This window comes from Leucoraja erinacea, chromosome 2 (assembly GCF_028641065.1).
Source record: "Leucoraja erinacea ecotype New England chromosome 2, Leri_hhj_1, whole genome shotgun sequence".
Lineage (NCBI taxonomy): Eukaryota > Metazoa > Chordata > Chondrichthyes > Rajiformes > Rajidae > Leucoraja > Leucoraja erinaceus.
The window spans coordinates 47,180,500-47,202,339 of NC_073378.1; the positions used below are offsets into that span (position 1 = coordinate 47,180,500).

At 41.9% G+C, this 21,840-nt stretch overlaps 1 protein-coding gene across 1 annotated transcript in view; it reads right to left on the reverse strand.

Moving 5' to 3' along the window:
- The window catches only part of LOC129709750 (dynein axonemal heavy chain 5-like), a 310,815-nt gene that overhangs the window by 8,209 nt on the left and 280,766 nt on the right, over positions 1–21,840 (reverse strand). The window contains 2 exon segments of the mRNA XM_055656308.1: positions 1,923–2,144; positions 13,003–13,211. Of these exon segments, the coding sequence (XP_055512283.1) occupies positions 1,923–2,144; positions 13,003–13,211 (431 nt within the window).

The following is a 21,840-nucleotide window of genomic DNA, read 5'->3' on the forward strand; positions in this document are numbered from 1 at the left end:
GAGATCTATACTGGAAAGAACAAAACAATGGTCTGTGCTCAACAGTTTATACCTAAAATGTAATAAGTATAGAGAATACATTTCTGATGCCGAAAGACTGCTTAAGTTGTAAATGAAAAATAAACCAAATTTCAGGCCAGGTGTGATGATAAAATTCTTAGAATGTATTCTTTGGAAGAGTCTTTGTTTAGAAAGGCACAGATCAATCAGACTAAATTGATTGGTGTATTTGAGAAGGTAATAAGTCGGGCTGCTGAGGGTGTTTGATGGTTTCTAATAATGCTTTTGACAAGACTAACACGACAAGCTGATCAATAAAAGTAAAAGCCATGGAAACCAAGCCAACGTGGCAAATTGAATCCAAAACTGGCTCAGTGGCAGGAAATAAAGAGCAATCGGCATTTAAAAAAATGGAAATTTGTAATAAAAACAGAAATGCTGGAAGCACCTATCAGGTCAGTATCAGTGGAACAAGATTTTCCAGTATTGAGTGGATTGTCAGATCTGCGAAAGAGAATTCCCAATTTCCCAATTCTCACAAAGGGTCATGAGCCTGAAGCCATTTATTTTTCCGCAGATGCTGTCAGCTGAGTGTTTCTGGCATTTTGGTTATATAATGGTTAATGTGTGTTCTTATAACTGGAAGATTGTTGCCAATTAGGTTCCACATGGCTCAGTACTCAGTTCCTTGCTTCTTGTAATGTATATCAATGATTTAACGCTAAATGTTGTGGGCATGCTAATAAAGAAGCTTGCAGAAATTTGGAAAAAAAAGTATAAGAAATAATGAGATGGAAAGTTGAAGTGCAGAAAATTATACATGGCCTTGGCAAAAGCATTAAGAAATGGAAATTGATCCATTACTGTGTGTGGTACGGCTTTTGGGGAGGTACTACACGGCAATGCAGTAAATGGCACAATATTGAATGATGTAGATGAAGAAAGGGACCATGGAGTCAATGTTCACAGATCTTTAAAGATACCAGAACAGGTTAATACGAATGTTAAAAGGCACACAGGGTGCCTACTTTTATCAGCTGTAACTAGAATATAAGAGCAAGGAGAGTTTACTGCATAGAACAGAACTAATCTAATCACAAACTGACTCCGCAACCGCAAGAGATGCTACACTTGTCGCTTTACCTCCCCCTCGACTCCATTCAAGGACCCAAGCAGTCGTTCCAGGTGCGACAGAGGTTCACCTGCATCTCCTCCAACCTCATCTATTGCATCCGCTGCTCTAGATGTCAGCTGATCTACATCGGTGAGACCAAGCATAGGCTTGGCGATCGTTTCGCCGAACACCTCCGCTCGGTCAGCATTAACCAACCTGACCTCCCAACTCCCCCTCCCATTCCATATCCAACCTCTCTGTCCTGGGCCTCCTCCATGGCCAGAGTGAGCTCCACCGGAAATTGGAGGAACAGCACCTCATATTCCGCTTGGGGAGTTTGCATCCTGGTGGCATGAACATTGAATTCTCACAATTCTGTTAGCCCTTGCTGTCTCCTCCCCTTCCCAGCTCTCCCTCAGCCCTCGGGCTCCTCCTCCTTGTTTTTCCTTTCTTCTCCCCCCTCCTCCCCCCCCCTCCTCCCCCCCCCCCCCCCTCCCACCCCCCATCCCCTCCCATCCCACCCCTCATCCCCTCACCCCCCCCCCCCCCCCCCCCTCCCCCCCCTCCCCCCCCCATCAGTCTGAAGAAGGGTTTCGGCCCGAAATGTTGCCTATTTCCTTTGCTCCATAGATGCTGCTGCACCCGCTGAGTTTCTCCAGCATTTATGTGTACCAGCAATTTACATTCCACTTTATCTGCCATTTACCCAAACAGTGCGTATCCAAGTCATCATATGATGCTTTGCAAATCTAAATAGTTCATTATTCTGCACTTTGGGTGTGTTATGTGTTAATCAGAAGCTACTTACCTTTGGAGATGATTCCATAAGCCTCACATTTTTTTTGTCCCAGCCTCCTCCATCCAGAAACAGGCCTTGGACATAAACACCACCAATTTCTGCAGGAGGAGGAGCACTAACGTCTTCTTTCATCATTCTGGTCACTTCATTATAAAGGATAACACTATCGAGAGCCCAGCCCTTGTTAAGATTCATACGAGTGGTTTCTTGTCGCATTGCAGTCAAAAAGCCCTGCAGAGAGATTTTTCATTAGCAAACATTTTTTTTGTCACAGGTATATGATCTACTAAATATAGAAACATGTACAATTTATTGAAGGGAAACAAAAATAAATTCCGATGTTAAGTTTACATGACCAGATAGATGGATGACATTTGAAAGATTCCTGCCATTCAAAACTTAAAACAATAGACTATTGCAATAATTTCCTCCAAGCAGGCTTTCCAAGTTATCTGGGGTACAGTTTTTCTTCCAAATATTGAACATACGAGCAGCAAACTAGGTTGTGAGAAGTTATTTTCATTTTTTTAATGATGTTTGTTCAATTTGCAGTAAAAAGAGATGTGGCTTCTGGATATAAATACTATTTCCTCATTTCAAACTCTTAGCTCCAGGAAAGGTAAGACCGGTTTCTATCTGGCTTCATATCTGCTCTTTAGAGAGAAAATAAGTTTGTTATGATAAGAACAAAGCACCAGGTCAGCTCTCCATAGTTTAGTTATGACCAGAACCAGGTATCAAAAAACCTTCAGTTTCCTTTAGGTCCGCTGCCATATGACTGTAACCGGCAGTGACTGTAACTGCCACGGGCATCCTCAGGCAAGGATTCTATTCCAAGCCAAAACCAAAAGTCTCTCTCATTTCAAAAACCTTTGCCATGAAGTCTTTTTTAGAGATACAGTGCGGAAACAGCGCTATAAGGCAGCAACTCTACCGCTGCACCACCGTGCTGCCCCATAATGGATGGAAGAAAGTGCCGTTGTGACATACTGTGGAAACCCATCACTATGCAGCCTGCATGGCAGCATCTGCGGCAATTATTTTGAAAATCATTGTCCTGATAAAAGGAGAAGGTCATCCATGTCGGTCTTGTCTCTATTTGTGGTGGAATTATAGTGGGTATCAGTATAGTGTAGACATACCATATTACACCATCTCACCAACAGCTTCTTCCCAGTTGTTATCAGGCAACTGACCCATCAAATCACCAACTGAAGAGGGCTGTTGACCTACCATCTACCTCATTGGAGATGGACTATCTTTAATCGAACAATACTGGACTTTATCTTGCACTAAATATTATTCCCTTTATCCTCTATCCTGTACACTGTGAATGGCTTGATTGTAATCGTGTAGAGTTTTTCCGCTGACTGGAGAGCATGCAACAAAAAAGCTATTCACTCTGCTTCGTTACACGTGACAATAAACTAAACTAAACTAAACTCCAAGAACAAAGGAGAGGTTGCATAAAAGGCCAATGGACAGTACATCTTTGAAAGGTAATGTATAAGAATGTGAATGTCATTAGCAAGGCCAACAATAACTGTGCATGACTAACTGTCCTTGAGAAAATAGTGATGCACCACATTCTCAAACTGCTGCAATCCTTTCGTTGAAAGTACTCCCTTGATGTTAATAAGTAAGGAGTACCAGGATTTAGATCCTGAATGAATCATGATATGTTTCAAAGTCAGGATGGTGTGTGACTTGGAGGGGAATCTGCAAGTGTTGCTCATATTTGTAAAGGATGAGAGTTTTGGAACTGCTGTTTTTGCAGCTCAGGAAAGTCACTGCAGTGCATTATGTTTTGTACTATATCCACTGTGCACTATGTTGAAGGGAATGAATATTTAGAGTGATGGACAGAGATGTTAATTTGCCAGGGCCTCTTTGACATGTGTTGTTAGACCTGCACTCAGTCAGACAAGTTGATACAATACAGATTTGTCTCTGTGTTGCTTGGATGTCAGGAGATGAGTCACACACCACAGAATATCCAGCCTTTTAACCAGGATATCTACTCTCGCAGCCACAGTATTAATTTGGCATCCCCAGATGTCGCTGATCAGAGAGTTGGTGATGGTAAAGTAATTGAATAGGGCGGCACAGCGATAGAGTTGCTGCCTTACAGCGCCCGAGACGTGGGTTCGATCCCGAATACGGCTGCTGTCTGTATGGAGTTTGTATGTTCTTCCTGTGATCAGGTGGGTTTTCATCGGGTGCTCCAGTTTCCTCCCACACACCTATGACGTGCAGATTTGTAGATTAATTGGCTACGGTAAAATTGTAAATTGCCCCTACTGTGTGGGATTGTGTTAGTGTATCGGTTGATCGCTCGTTGGTGTGGACTTGGTGGGCTGAAGGGGCCTGTTTCAACAGTGTAATTCTAAAGCAAAGTAAAAAATCAATAATAGTTGGGTAGACTCTCTTTGTTGGTGACAGCTGCCATTTTTATGGTGTGAATATAACTTTTCAATACAGCTGAGCTGGTTACACGATGACGGGACAGAGTTATTCAAGATTATTAAGGTTATTAAAACAAGTTGCTGCTTGCCTAATGACTCATTACAGGTCAGTAGCATCAATGTCCTATATAGTAATGACAGCATGTTCTGCAATGCCTCTGAAATTTATTCTATTGACTTCACATTTAATACGACAGAGTTCTCAGCCAGAAATATGTTTCAACTGATTGAAGAGATTGTGATACGTCAGAACCTTTTTCCCAGTGTGGAAATGTCAATGACTAGAGGATATACCTTTAAGGTGCGAGGGGCAAAATTTAAAGCAGTCCTGCAGGACATGTTTTTTTTACACAATGAATGATGGGTGCCTGGAACATGCTGCCAAGTTTGGTGGTGGAGGTAGATATGATAGTTGTATTTAAGAAGCTTTTGGATATGCAAGGAATGGAGAGATATAGATCACATGCAGGCAGAGGAGATAAATTTAACATAGCATCATGTTTGGCGTAGACATTGTAGGCTGAAGAGCCTATCTTATGCTGTGCTGTTCTATGCATCTATGTACGGACAATAGACAATAGACAATAGGTGCAGGAGGAGGCCATTCGGCCCTTCGAGCCAGCACTGCCATTCAATGTGATCATGGCTGATCATCCCCAATCAGTACCCCGTTCCTGCCTTCTCCCCATATCCCCTGACTCTGCTATCTTTAAGAGCCCTATCTAGCTCTCTCTTGAAAGTATCCAGAGAACCGGCCTCCACCGGCCTCCACCGCCCTCTGAGGCAGAGAATTCCACACACTCACAACTCTCTGTGAGATAAAAAGTGTTTAATTTTCTCTGTTCTAAATGGCTTACCCCTTATTCTTAGACTGTGGCCCCTGGTTCTGGACTCCCCAACATCAGGAACATGATTCCTGCCTCTAGCGTGTCCAAACCCTTAACATTCTTATACGTTTCAATACAGTAAAGCTTTGTTTTAATGGACCTCTTTATAATTAATTTTGGTTACAGCACATGGACTACCGATGGCTGCCACCTCCCCTGCCACTTACAGTCAGGCTGCCCACACTACGAATGGCTCACGCCACCTCCTGGCTGCTTACACCCCTCGGCTCGCGCAGGCCATCTGGATTCCAGTCCCAGTTCCAGACCGAGAGACTGAAGAAGGGTCTCAACCCGAAATGTCACCTATCAATGTTCTCCAGACATTCTACCCGACCTGCTGAGTTACTCAAGCACTTTGTGTTATTTTGTTTATTGTTTGTAACTGCAGTTGTTGGTTTCTACTACATATACAATGATAATACCTTATCCTGTTATAACAGCCAATCGGCAATAATAGACACTTTTATCCCTCTCCATGATCCATTATAATGAAGTTTTACTGTATGTAAAGAATGCATATCTATTGTCAATATAATTAATTCTCTGCGATGCAGAGAACTACATCCTGCACTCATTCTTAGATAAGTAAATTATGATATAAACCAATATTGAAGTGGTGTGGATACAATTCCATTAAAAAATACTAAGTTAGTTGTTTGGAATATTTAAGAATGGTTATCTGGAGAAGCAGGAGGTTTGGACCATGCACCATTGGACCATGCACAGACCTATTAAGTCAAACAACCTATTTCTGTTCCATAACACTTTATTACTCTCAATAACTATTTATCTTATGTTACACTTTATATCACCCAGAAAAGCAGAAATACAAATGTGAAAGAAACACCCAGACCTTATTCTGACCGGATAATTAATCTGTTGGCAGAAATATATCAGGCATCAACTATTTCAGGACCCAACATGTTTTGAATTAAATGCATTAATCTGCTGATCCATTTATTTGGCAACAGCTCTGACATTGGTGACGGTGTTGTGCAATAATTGATTAGGGAGTGATGACTCTGAACACTGTGAGGTCCTGGAGGCAACTTTTTTAAAAAACACCATTGAATACAACTGTGCCTTATTCTTCATTCACTGTGGAGCCTGGCTATTAACCGTGACGCTATCTATACGTGGATTGTCACCTTGTCGTGGTGGAGAAGCTTGTGTGGTCCTGAGAGCCTGAGAACGATGCCGTCTGGAGCTATGTTCCTAGTAGGGCCACCCATGGTGGTAAAGTCGAGGAGGAGGTCCCTGACAAAGAGCAATCCAACCAAGACCTCAATGGTGGAACAGGCGAAGGATAATGGCTAACTATAGTGGAGCATCACTACAGCTGGGAAGGCGGATGAAGGCCGCAGCAGAAAAGGGTCCCCGGTCGTCTTGGATTCCATGCCACTGGATCCTAAGCCAGATTTGTCAAAAACCATGCGGTGGTTGTCTGTGCACCAGTCTCCCCACGTTAAACGAAGTCACGCACAGGCGTCCTCCCAAAAGAGGACAGTCACACTCATTCCGATGATCTATATGAATCTGGTTCAGATCAGTGAAACATTTAGGTATTGATCAAGTCAGGTCAAGCAGTCCTGTTCCAACTCAATTCAGTATTCAGTCAGAGTGGATTGCTTAATATTACTTCATGTGAATACTATGTTAGAGATTTGTATTTTTACTGCAAAGGCTTGGTGAGGTATAGAAAAATTACAACAGCAAAAATTTGGGGTGGCACGGTGGTGCAGTGGCAGAGTTGCTGCCTTACAACGCCGGAAACCCGGGTTCGACCCTGATCATGGGTGCTGTCAGTACGGAGATTGTGCATTCTCCCCATGACCTACATGGGTGCTCCAGTTTCCTCCCACACATCCAAGGACGTACAGGTTAGTAGGTTAATTGGTTTCAGAAAAAATGTAAATTGTCCCTAGAGTGTGTTGAATAATGTTAGTGTGCGGGGATTCCTTGTCAGTGCGGACTCGGTGGGACGAAGGGCCTGTTTCTGTGCTGAACCTCTAAACTAAACTCAGTTCTGCTTTGGATCAGTATATTTGGGTTGGGTTTGGATCAGCATTTAATTTTACCCCAGAGCAAATCTCTAATTCACTGCATTATGTGTACTTTATTCAACAATAGAGAACATCTGTTTAACAAAAAATAATCACAAACTGTTTGCGAAATATTAGATTCTATTATAACAAAAAATAAATGACCAAGTCATGAGACTAATAGAGTCTGTTAACAAAAGACTGCAATAGGAAAGATGTCATTGAGCTGCAAAGAGAACAGAGAAGATTTACGAGAATGTTGCCAGGACTTGATGGCTGAGCTATAGGCAGAGGTTGGGCAAGAGAGGACTTTATTCCGCAGGTGGCTGAGAGGTGATCTTTTAGAGGTGTATAGAATCATGATGAAAGGGTGAATGCACAGATTATTTTACCCAAGGGATGGGAATCAAAAACCAGAGGACAAAGGTTTAGGGTAAGAGGGGCAAGATTTAATATGAATCTGAGGGGCATCTTCTTCAGTCAGAGCGGTAGGTATATGGAGCAAGCTGCCAGAATTGGTAATCCGAGGTAGGTACTATAACAACAATTAAAAGACACTTGGACAGGTACATGGATTGGAAAGGTTTATAGGGATATGGGCCAAACATGGGCAAATGGGACTAGCTTCGATGGGGCATCTTGGTTGGCATGGATGAGTTGGGTGAAAGGGCCTTTTTCTTTGCTGTCCCTATGCTATGACTCGATGATACATATGCTTATAGAAATTCTACTAGAAATTGATTGTGATTCAACAGTGGGAAATATAGTAACACGTAAGGACCCATGCAATGTTCCCAATCAAGGCAGTTCCTTTGTGGCAATTGCCACTATGGTGTTGGGAAAGGATGGTCTGAGGTAGGTTGGAGGTTTGCTCATGAGAGAAGTGTGGGGTGGAAGGAGGAATGGTGCCTGGGGCTGAAGAATTGAAGCAAAGCCAATGCCTGGGTACCACATGGATTAATCATGGTTCATCTGAATGTTTCACCAATTTGGTAGTTGAGAGGATGCGTAAATTTAGGTTTTGGGGCTAACTGTGATGGCCAAGCATGGGGGCAGGGTTTGGATCTCCAAACAAAAACTAGATAAGATTTTCATAGTGTCCATCAATTAAAAGGGATCTGCTAAACCAGGCACCCAACTATTGATCCCTCCAGAGCTCACGAGCCTCTCTAGAACCAATCCATGGATTCAACTACTCATATGCACTCCAATACTCGACACCTGCTGACCACTGGCCCACAAAACCACTTCCCCTAACCATTGGCTTACACCAACCACATAATACACTTCAATACATCCAATACGTGAACCATTGACTTCCCTGCCACCAGTAACCACCCCAAATGACTCGGAATTCGTCCAAATACTAACTTGATATCCCAACCATAGACCCTCACTTCCCACTGCACACTGCAACCCATTCGCATGCCAACGTGCACTGACTAAATATCAGTTCTCCCACCCATGACCATTAACCACGCCTCTGACACCAGCTATATCCCAAACCACCCATCGTGCCCTCTAGCTACAAAGTCCACCCCTCTGAACACCAATCTCACAGCTGGACTATTAATTCCACCCCATTGAATACCAACCTTATCCACTATTACCAATTACAACTCTGGGTAGCAACTCCTCTGAGGTATGCATACTGCATACTGTCCCTGGTTGTTAGAACTTCGCATGAATTCCATGTCCATCTGTCCCAATATCTTTGTGCCCATTATTCCCAGAACCAGCTACAGCTCCGCCTGGATGTATCTAGTTTCTTTTGTCTGCTTGGAAATATTTTAAGCATGCAAAATCTGTTTTACATTGCACTATCTCATGTGAACCTAGAATTTCAGACCAGTATGTCCACAAAGAAAAATTCATCGATTTGCTTCAAACTATCTAGAACACCTATCATGACTACTAGTCAATTTGTCAATGGGTATGCATTAACGCCTCAGTTAACAAAGAGCATGGCCTAACCAAAAGCTTTGTCAACTACAACGTTTCCCGATATGAAATATAGTTTAAACAACGTGATTTATTTACACAAGGTAGGTATGTTACAAAACCTACCTGAATCGTGGCTGAGCATCTGCCCCACCCCATGTGTGTGATTTTGGCGCTGTTTAGAGGGGGCGGGTTTAAAACGCGATTTTTACTAGGCTGTTGCAATCGAAAATGTTCAGCCTAGTAAATCATTAACGGAAAATCGCTGAAAGACCCCGTCGCAAAAGGTATTATTAGTATATGGCCTTGTAAAATAGTTAGAGTAGTTTAAAAATCACTCTCTAAACTCGCAACCTCTCGCAGCCCCAGGGTTTTATAAAGCAAACAACTAAAGGTATGTACCTTATTTTTACAATAAATGGGGCATGTATATAACCCAGTATATAAAGTTTTCTATAGCGACTAGCTCATTTTGGGCTCTTTATATCCCGCAGTATTTTTCTGGGCATTTGAGGGCACAAATCCAGCGCAATGTGAACGTTCTAAACCAGCGCGTTCACAGGAACCCACTAGAAAGCCGATTTAAATTAACTTTAATTTACAGCAATTGAACACTAAATTCCTTCCATTTGGCCTATAAATTGATGTAAATGAGATTTAAAAATCATGTTTTATTGTGAATTATTTGTGAATATTATTTGGACACTTGGTCTATTTAAAAATATTAATCATTTATTAAGAAATGGATAGATGTTTAGATCTAGTAAATCGAAGTTTGAAATTAGCTACAATTGGGTAACTAACTAATTACATGCTTTAATTTCAGGTCATCCAAGTTGATTATTTTATATTTGTTTCAGAATGGTTCAATCTATGATAACTGAAAATTTCATTCAGTTCTCTTAATTTTTAAGAAGGTTATGTGCTTTTGACTGTCCACGATCACAGCTTTTTTGTTATGTCCATAGAAAATCAATAGGGAACAAGATGCTAATTTCCGAGTATGAAAATGGCCATAACTTTTTTATTACTTGAGATATGAAAGTGAATTAGGTGTCAAATTAAACTTATTGTTATGCTTTATCTGATGGGATAAATTGCAGACTTGATTTTTTAAATCTCAAAATTTTGTAACATTGCTACACAAGGCTTTCATTATAGCAGCATACAACAAAGCACCTCACAGGAATATCAGCAAGCTCTGACGATGTTTCAGAAAATAATATTAGATTAAAAGCTCAGCAAAGAGACTTTTAAGGAGGCGTTTAAAGGGGGAAAAGAGACAGAGAGCTGAACAGTTTTAGAATGTTTTCATATTTTGGCAGCTGGCTATACGATTTCCATCAGTAAAGCACTTATGTTCATGAAGCTAACTTCATGGACATGGTTTTCAATTAAGTTCATAAAGTGGCCCGTAGTGTAATATAATCATAGAGAGACATTGATGAAGTGAGTGAACACAATGGTGGTAGGTGGGTTACACTACAAGTGGTAAGTTTAACCACAAAGTGCTTAAACTATATTTCATATCAGGAGATGTTGACATCAGCAAATCTTTTGGTTAGGTCATGGTTTTTGTCAACTGAGGTGTACAATCATTGATTTAGGACCTAAACAAGATAGATTCAATTAATGAACAAATAATGACAAGTGATGAACTATAAGACTTAGAAAAGCTTTTAGTTTATAAATACAGCTTAGAAATAGGCCCTTTGTCCCACCGAGTCCATGCTGATCACCCGTTCTCTGTTATCTCACTTTCTCATTCACTTTGAGCACCTGTAGTCAGCACCCGGCTCTCTGGCATTATAAGGCAGCAGCTCTACTACTGCATCACTGTGCCGCCCCATGCCTAAAGATGTAACAAAGGAGACCTTTGCCACAGCTAAACTAGAAATGCAGTTGAATTAGTAATTTTAAATTTATGATCAATAAATATTTGCCAGTAAGGATTAGTGAGGCAGGTGATTCAGCCATAATCTCATTGATAGCTCAAGGGGCTGAATGATCTATCTTATTTAGTTTTAGGTTTACGTTTATCATTGTCACGTGTACTAAGGTACAATTAAAAGCTTTTGTTTGCATGCTGTCCAATCAAATCAGATAATCCAAAACGTGGATACAATCAAGCTAAACACAAGTATAAAAGATACAGTGAAGAGAAAAATACCAGTGTGCAAAGTATAGTTCTCAGCATTGTAATGTAACAGTTCCAAGGGAATAGTCCGCAATGAGGTACAGTAGGTTGGAGAATCAGGACAGCCTTCTAGCTTATGGAAGGACCATTCAGAACTCTGATAACAGTAGGGAAAACAATGTTTCTGAGCCTGGTGATATGTGCTTTCAAGCTTCCATATCCTATGTTGTGTTCATCTAGATAGCAAAATTACAGTCCTTCCAATTAAATGGGAAAAAACAGCACAGTTATTTGCTTTCTATATAGAACATATTATTACAGATACATGGCTTGACACTTGTTTCTCAGAGTAATGCAACTGAAAATTAATTGAGCACAAGGTAAAGTATGTTTCTGAACACTTTCATGTCCTAACTTGATTTCCACTTCAGGTTTGTATGTGACGATGCCATTTCTGTGCAAGGGAACTCAGTGCACAATGTTGTGGTAGTACCCATTGTAGGGCACCCCCAGGACAACAGTGCTGACTTAGGAAACCCACAGGTAAAGGAAAATGCACCTAATTCTTCACCTTTACTATACTGAAGATACCTCACGACATCCCTGATTCACGAGCCATAACAATTTCTCACTTAAGTCAAATGTCCATGTCTACATTTTGACGCATGCCTCCTTGATCCCCACTCTCCCACTAGTGCTCCTGATCTCCCTTCTCTGGATGCTGCTGCCAATTATCCACCCTCTGTCAATTGTTCCTGTTCCTAGCCTAGGATGGTTATTAAAGATGGGAATCAGTAAACACACTTTAAAGGAATAAGTAATAGTAGAAAGGCAGGTTGAGGCCAAGCATCGTTGAAAACAAATACAGTAGGTGCATCAATATACAATATAAATTGGAATTTATGGAGCGAGAGGAAGAAATTGAATACTTATTAAAGAACAAGACATTAAGCAGCCGACAATAATTTGTCAAAATTAATCTACATATTACATACTTCTGACTTCAGAAAAAAAATCAAGTGATATTCAGTTTTGCCAATTATAGAAAAAGTTAAATGAAAACATTAATTTCAGATCAGTAAGTATTTTCATTAAAGTAGAATTTTTAATTAAAGATAACATTGCCAGAGTGCTTTGTGTTTTATTTGTATTTGGATTCATTTACCGGAGTGCCGGATGTCAGGGGATTTGGGGAGAAGGCGAGAGAATGGGGTTAGGAAGGCGAGATAGACCAGGCATGATTGAATGGCAGAGTAGACATGATGCGCCGAAATGCTTATGACCTTATGGCCATATGAATCTTTGGCAACAACAGTGAGTGAGTCAACTTCTTGGGTCACTATACCCTCACAATGCTCTTGTTGTGGGGAGTTTCATAATTTAGACAGCGATGATGAAAGAATGCAGATTTATTTCTAATATGTTTGGTGTTCCTCCTGCATTTTCTAGTGTATTGCTTATTCAATTAAAGCCTGTAATTCCAGCTGTACATCATAAATATCCGGTGAACTCAAAATGTTAAAAGCAAGACCATTGCATGATTCAACCATTATTAATATCTACCAGATAGTGCTTCAGTGATATGTCTTTAAATGTTTCAATGCTCATTGCTCTAACCTGAGGATTAAAGAATCCTGTCATCCAGAAATGGTTTGGTCGTCCATCAAAAATCCAGGTGTGAAATTGTTGATTTCTTTCAAGTAACTCTGTGAACCAGAACCCAAGAGTAGCTGACTCCCAGGAAATTTTGAACCAGAGTTTTGGAATCCGGGCATCATACATGTTATCAAGAGCATCTCTAAGGTCTTCAGACATAATGATTGTTCCTAAAATAAAAATATAAAAACAAATCACCTTTGGAATACAGAGCAGTGAATGTTTTGAATTCTCAGTGTTGAACAATTCTTAAAGTAACAATGTTTTTGGACTTTCCTATAGCTAGTTTCTCAAAAGACTGTTACTGCTTTGTTTCATTGTTCCCTACAATTCTTTTCCAGCTACAAACTGCGCAATTACTGCATGTTACAAACACACAGCAAACCAGCTATATAAGGTTTATTTATGGCACCTTGCCATACATTTGCCTCCATGTTCCTTACTTTCTTTAGAGTCTCGTTGTTATGAGGACTTAATTTCATCTCAAACATTAATTAAGAGGAATAGTTAAGGGTCTGTCCCACTTAAGCAGCTCTTTAGGCGACTGCCGGGGACTAGTTTTAATGGAATTCACCTATGACACCTGATGACAACCTACAACAGCACCTACGTCAACCTACGACAGCAAAAATTGTTGCCACTGTCGTCAAACATTTCTCAACATGTTGAAAATTTTGCGGTAGTCGCCCCACAAAATCGCCCCCAAAAAAGGCCCTTTACATTTTCATTCACACTAACCACTTATCTAGATGTGGGGAATAGTAGACATGAACCAAACCAATTCCATACAATTTAAATTTATTTTAAATGTAATTAAATTTCAACCATTTAAAGGGGGCGCCGTCCTGTATGGGTATGGCTGCCCAGCCTGCAGCAGTCTGTTTTTTCATCTTTTTTTTATTTTTAGTTAGTTGAGTTTTTGTATTTTTCCAGAGTTCTAGTCTTTTTTATGGGGGGGGGGGGGCGGGCGGACGACTGCTTTTCAGGGTCCCTACATGGTCAGAGAGGCGGGCTAGCACCTTCGACCTGTCCTCGCGGCCTACCAGCGGGCCTAGAGCGGCGTTTCCTGAGGGGACCGGCCAGAACCTCGGCTTCGGCGGCGGCATAGCGCTGGAGCGCTATCCCGGAGCAGGCGATGCCTGGGACCGCAGAGGAAACATCGCGGAGCTGCGGGAATGTGTAGCGGTCAGCCGCGGGCGGTGGCACAGAACTTTGCATCGGGAGCCTGGGATCTCTCGCCGAGATCGCCAGTGGTGGAGCTCCATCCAGCGTGGCCTGTCGGCTTCAGAAGCCACGGTCTCTGGCAAGGAAGAGGCCGTTCCAGGTTTCCCATGCCGCTGAGAGGATTCTCCCGACGCCGGAGCACCATTGTCCGGCGAGAACGGCCTGGAACATCTGGCCTCCGTAAAGACGACTGCGGAGGCCTCAATAGGCCAGACTATAGGTGGACATGGGGATGGGGACTGGACTTTGTGCCTTCCCTCATAATGGGAACCATTGTGGAGGGATGTTTTTTTATGTTTAAATTTCTTTATTATTGTGATGTTGTATTCTTTCTTTTATGTGCTGCAATGGCAATAGGTATTTCACTACACCAATTGGTGTGTGTGACTAATAAAGAACCTTTGAACCTTTGAACCAATTGACATTCAAACATTATTATGCCTAACACTAATATTTGTTGAAAAGCTGATGAGAGCTGTTTTCTTCAACTGCTGCAGCTCCAAGATGAAGATCAGTCTGCAGATGGGTCCCAACGCATAACGTCACGTATTCATGCTCCCCAGGAATGCTGCCTGACCTATTGACTTACTCCAGCATTTTGTGTCTCTCCTTGGTAGACCAGCATCTGCAGTTTCTCGCTTTTATACTTCGGCAGAAATACTGGACTGGCCTTGTGCCTGAGTCATGAATTTGAATCGCACTGAGATATTTAAGGACAGCATGGTGGTGCGGCAGTGAGTGCGGCTGCCTCAATCGCCAGTGTCCTGCGTTTGATACTGCCCTTAGCCCCGTCCATCATGGGTACAGCAGCCCTCCTCTCCAAGTTGTCTACATAACGCTCATCGGTTTTCTCATTTACTTTTGTTATATTTGGACACAATTATTCTACTTTCAAGGATAAGAAACATGAAACTCAGAGAACCGTGAATTTTAATGAATACTAGATAAGTAGAACCCGTTGGGTCCCATGTTCACACGGTAGGGCAGGTCCCCCAACGCAATATTCCACCTCTCCGCAAATTCCAATTTTGGTGGCCAGTGGGGGGGGGGGGGGGCTTTCTGGAGCGTTGGTATGGGTGTTGTGGACAGTGGGGACCAATGGATTCTAAGGGGTGGCAGCCTCAGGTGTTGTGGACATTGTGGACCAAATGGATTCTAGGGGTGGCAGCTCAGTCACTCAAGTCTGATGTGCTGGCTGCTCACTCATGGCTGGTGGTCTAGCAGTTGACACGGCTATTACTTGAAATTCCATTTCAAGCAGGGTGCAAGACCACCAAATTCAAGTGCTGTTTCATACCACTTCAGGTAGGGTGCAAGGCCACCAAATTCATGTGCGGTTTCATACCACTTCAAGCAGGTTGCAAGGCCACCAAATCCAAATGCAATTTCATACCATTTCATGCAGGGTACAAGGCCACCAAATTCAATGCAGTTTCACACCATTTCATGCAGGGTGCAATGCCACCACATTCAATTGCAGTTTCATACCATTTCAAGCAGGGTGAAACCACCATGAAACCACCATAAAATCACCACAAAAACACAACAAAACACCACATAAACACCATACTCACAATTCAGTAGACATTCAGTGTATTCAGTTGATTCACAGCTCAGGCAGAGTCGTGACCTCTCCCTCCCCAATCTTGCAGAGACTGAGCCACACCCATACGTCCGGGTTTTATAATCCCCCCTCCCCCCCTCCCACTGGAAGGGGCGTGGCGTTTGTGGCATGATTGACAGGAGAGAGATTCTCAACATTTTTTAAACACTAATAACACTTTTATTTTTCATTGATGGGAAGAATCCTCCACACCTGATGAGCGGAGGGGGACTGAGTAAGATGGCCAAAAATCACAATAGTAAGTGGTAGCATTTTATCTAAAATCAATATACTTTGCAAACAGGAAGTTGTCAAGTTTAGACTTTTAATCATTTGCCATTTCGAACCAACCACCACAACCACCATTTGCAGTGCTTTACTTCAAACCAACCACATTTTCATTTTCAAACCACATTAAGGGCACTCAAGGTCCACGGGTGGCTTTAAACTGAATAAGGGGGGTGGGGTGTTGAATGGGACAGTGGAGGATGGAGTTAAAGGGAAAGGGTTTCTTAAATGTGTGAGCGTAGAGACCGAAGGGTGTAAAATGAGGATAGAAGAAATAGGTAGCAAGGTGAAAAGTAAAAGTGGCAGGCAGACAAAACCAGGGCAAAAATCAAAAAGGGCCACTTTTCAACATAATTGTGTAAGGGGTAAGAGTGTTGTAAAAACAAGCCTGAAGGCTTTGTGTCTCAATGCAAGGAGCATTCGTAATAAGGCGGATGAGTTGAATGTGCAGATAGCTATTAATGACTATGATATAGTTGGGATCACGGAGACATGGCTCCAGGGTGACCAAGGCTGGGAGCTGAACATCCAGGGATATTCAATATTCAGGAGGGATAGACAGAAAGGAAAAGGAGGTGGGGTAGCGTTACTGATTAGAGAGGGGATTAATGCAATGGAAAGGAAGGACATTAGTTTGGAGGATGTGGAATCGGTATGGGTAGAGCTGCGAAACACTAAGGGGCAGAAAACGCTGGTGGGTGTTGTGTACAGGCCACCTAACAGTAGTAGTGAAGTTGGAGATGGTATCAAACAGGAAATTAGAAATGCGTGCGACAAAGGCAAAACGGTTATAATGGGTGACTTCAATCTACATATAGATTGGGTGAATCAAATTGGCAGGGGTGCTGAGGAAGAGGATTTCTTGGAATGTATGCGGGATAGTTATCTAAATCAACATGTAGAGGAACCAACGAGAGAGCAGGCTTTTTTAGACTGGGTATTGAGTAATGAGGAAGGGTTAGTTAGCAATCTTGTTGTACGTGCCCCCTTGGGCAAGAGTGACCATAATATGGTTGAGTTCTTCATTAGGATGGAGAGTGACATTGTTAATTCAGAAACAATGGTTCTGAACTTAAAGAAAGGTAACTTTGAGGGTATGAGACGTGAATTGGCCAAGATTGACTGGCAATTAATTCTAAAAGGGTTGACAGTGGATATGCAATGGAAGACATTTAAAGACTGCATGGATGAACTACAAAAATTGTTCATCCCAGTTTGGCAAAAGAATAAATCAGGGAAGGTAGTACATCCATGGATAACAAGGGAAATCAGGGATAGTATCAAAGCGAAGGATGATGCGTACAAATTAGCCAGAAAAAGCAGCATACCGGAGGACTGGGGAGAAATTCAAAGACCAGCAGAGGAGGACAAAGGGCTTAATTAGGAAAGGAAAAATAGAATATGAAAGAAAACTGGCAGGGAACATAAAAACTGACTGCAAAAGTTTTTATAGATATGTGAAAAGAAAGAGATTAGTTAAAACAAATGTAGGTCCCTTGCAGTCAGAAACAGGGGAGTTGATCATGGGGAACAAGGATATGGCGGACCAATTGAATAACTACTTTGGTTCCGTCTTCACTAAGGAAGACATAAATAATTTGCCGGAAATAGCAGGGGACTGCGGGTCAAAGGAGTTGGAGGAATTGAGTGAAATCCAGGTTAGCCGGGAAGTGGTGTTGGGTAAATTGAATGGATTAAAGGCCGATAAATCCCCAGGGCCAGATAGGCTGCATCCCAGAGTACTTAAGGAAGTAGCTCCAGAAATAGTGGATGCATTAGTAATAATCGTGTATCTGGACTTCCAGAAGGCTTTCGACAAGGTCCCACATAAGAAATTAGTATACAAACTTAAAGCACAAGGCATTGGGGGTTCAGTATTGATGTGGATAGAGAACTGGCTGGCAAACAGGAAGCAAAGAGTAGGAGTAAACGGGTCCTTTTCACAATGCCAGGCAGTGACTAGTGGGGTACCCCAAGGCTCAGTACTGGGACCCCAGCTATTTACAATATATATTAATGATCTGGATGAGGGAATTGAAGGCAATATCTCCAAGTTTGCGGATGACACTAAGCTGGGGGGCAGTGTTAGCTGTGAGGAGGATGCTAGGAGACTGCAGGGTGACTTGGATAGGCTGGGTGAGTGGGCAAATGTTTGGCAGATGCAGTATAATGTGGATAAATGTGAGGTTATCCATTTTGGTGGCAAAAAATAGGAAAGCAGACTATTATCTAAATGGTGGCCGATTGGGAAAGGGGGAGATGCAGCGAGACCTGGGTGTCATGGTACACCAGTCATTGAAGGTAGGCATGCAGGTGCAGCAGGCAGTAAAGAAAACGAATGGTATGTTAGCTTTCATTGCAAAAGGATTTGAGTATAGGAGCAGAGAGGTTCTACTGCAGTTGTACAGGGTCTTGGTGAGACCACACCTGGAGTATTGCGTACAGTTTTGGTCTCCAAATCTGAGGAAGGACATTATTGCCATAGAGGGAGTGCAGAGACGGTTCACCAGACTGATTCCTGGGATGTCAGGACTGTCTTATGAAGAAAGACTGGATAGACTTGGTTTATACTCTCTAGAATTTAGAAGATTGAGAGGGGATCTTATAGAAACTTACAAAATTCTTAAGGGGTTGGACAGGCTGGATGCAGGAAGATTGTTCCCGATGTTAGGGAAGTCCAGGACAAGGGGTCACAGCTTAAGGATAAAGGGGAAATCCTTTAAAACCGAGATGAGAAGAACTTTTTTCACGCAGAGAGTGGTGAATCTCTGGAACTCTCTGCCACAGAGGGTAGTTGAGGCCAGTTCATTGGCTATATTTAAGAGGGAGTTAGATGTGGCCCTTGTGGCTAAGGGGATCAGGGGGTATGGAGAGAAGGTAGGTACGGGATACTGAGTTGGATGATCAGCCATGATCATATTGAATGGTGGTGCAGGCTCGAAGGGCCGAATGGCCTACTCCTGCACCTAATTTCTATGTTTCTATGTTTCTAAGGTCAGTAAAACCACAAACCTCACAGTTTAGTAGACATGTGTTCAGTGTTATTCACAGCTGAGACTGAGAGACGTGACCCTCTCGCTCCCCCCATCTTGCAGAGACTGACTGAGACACTCAACACTTCCGGGGTTTTATAGTCCCTCTGGAAGGGGCGTGGCCTTCAGGAGAGAGAATCTCAACATTTTTAAAACACTAATAACTCTTTTATTTTTCATCTATGGGAAAAATCCTCTTGTTCTGCACAGCTGAGGGAGACTCTGAGGAAGATGGCCAAAAATCACAGCCGTAAGTGGCAGTGTTTTTTCTAAAATCAATATACATAAGAACACGAAGTGGTCTAGATATGACTTTTAGTGATATAGATTCTGGGTAAATTGTTTCTAAAGTTCATAATTTTTAGGAACAGAATTAGGCGATTCAGCCCATCAAGTTTACTCTGCCATTCAATCATGCCTGATCTATCTTTCCATCTCAACACCCTTCTCCTGCCTTCTCCACATAACCCTTGACATCTTTATTAATCAAGAACCTGTCAATCTTCACCTTAAAAATATCCATTGATTTGGCTTCCACAGCCGTCTGTGGCAATGAATTCCACAGATTGACTAAAGGAATCCTCCTCATCTCCTTTGTAAAGGTACGTCCTTTTATTCTGAGGTTATGGTCTCTCGTCGTAGACTCTCCCACTAGTGGAAACATCTTCTCCACATTCATCCTATCAAGACCTTTCACTATCGAAGAACAAACTAATTATTTTACAGTGATGTTCTAAATTGTACAAGAACGGGTCCAGTAAATATTTTCATGTCAGATCAGACAAAATATTTAAAACCTATCCTTTTAAACAGGAATGTATAATTCAAAACTTACTAATCCAAATTAAAATTAAGGTGTACTTCAAGCATGGTGTATTGCATACGAAACATACACAACATAAATCAACAATGTATTAATAGCTTCTCATTTTACTGAGGTTTAAAACACACTTATAATTAAGTGACTGACGAATTACTGCCTGTGGCATAATTTTTTTATCTTGTTTGTCAATCTCTATGTAGAATTCAGATTAAAAATGTTGTTCATTATTTTTAGCAATTTTAATGTAAGACTCAGTAGGAGCTATAAGATATTTTTTTTGTGTGAACTAATATGCAGTAATCTTGGGGAATTAAGTACTTCTTTAATAATGCAGCTGAAAATGTGGTTATCATAATAAAAAGGATTGCTGATGAAAGTATCTTTTTCATCACCAGTAACTGGTGTAATAATTAATCAGCTGCTGGGTAAATTATTTTTAGAGGGCCTAATGATGCTTACAGCATATATTTCCACCCACTTGTCAGTTCCTTCGAGGCCCCAATAGGGTACAAATACAATTCAAGAAATTCACCTGCTGATTAATTGTCCTTGATATATATCAATTTTCTTTGCAAGGCAGTCACGCATATAAATTTGTTAAATGGCATATAAGATTGCAGAATTTAAAATTGTACTGAAATCGATCTATCAGATTATGGGCAAAGCATGCTGGAAAAAAAAGCCAGACCAAACCAGAGCTGAAACTCTTGGTCACAATGTTTATTGTTGAGACAGGAAAGACATTCAACCTGTTTTGGATATTTACCTAGAAACATAGCAAATATTTGCAGTAGGCCATTCGGCCCCTCGAACCTGCACCGCCATTCAATATGATCATGGCTGATCATCCAACTCAGTATAGTGTACCTGCCTTCTCTCCATACCCCCTGATCCCTTTAGCCACAAGGGCCACATCTAACTCCCTCTTAAATATAGCCAATGAACTGGCCTCAACTACATTCTGTGGCAGAGAATTCCACAGATTCACCACTCTCCGTGTGAAATATGTTTTTCTCATCTCAGTCCTAAAAGATATCCCCCTTATCCTTAAACTGTGACCCCTTGTTCTGGACTTCCCTAACATTGGGAACAATCTTCCTGCATCTAGCCTGTCCAACCACTTAAGAATTTTGTAAGTTTCTATAAGATCCCCCCTCAATCTTCTAAATTCTAGCGAGTACAAACTGAGTCTATCCAGTCTTTCTTCATATGAAAGTCCTGACATCCCAGGAATCAGTCTGGTGAACCTTCTCTGTACTCCCTCTATGGCAAGAATGTCTTTCCTCAGGTTAGGAGACCAAAACTGTACAAAATACTCCAGGTGTGGTCTCACCAAGACCTTGTACAACTGCAGTAGAACCTCCCTGCTCCTATACTCAAATCCTTTTGCTATGAATGCTAACATACCATTCGCTTTCTTCACTGCCTGCTGCACCTGCATGCCTACTTTCAATGACTGGTGTACCATGGCACCCAGGTCTCGTTGAATCTCCTCTTTTCCTAATCGGCCACCATTCAGATAATAGTCTACTTTCCTGTTTTTGCCACCAAAGTGGATAACCTCACATTTATCCACATTATACTGCATCTGCCATGCATTTGTCCACTCACCCAGCCTATCCAAGTCACCTTGCAGCCTCCTAGCATCCTCCTCACAGCTAACACTACCCCCCAGCTTTGTGTCATCCGCAAACTTGGAGATGTTGCATTCAATTCCCTCGTCCAAATCATTAATATATATTGTAAATAGCTGCGGTCCCAGCATTGAGCCTTGCGGTACCCCACTAGTCACTGCTAGCCATTCTGAAAAGGACCTGTTTACTTCTACT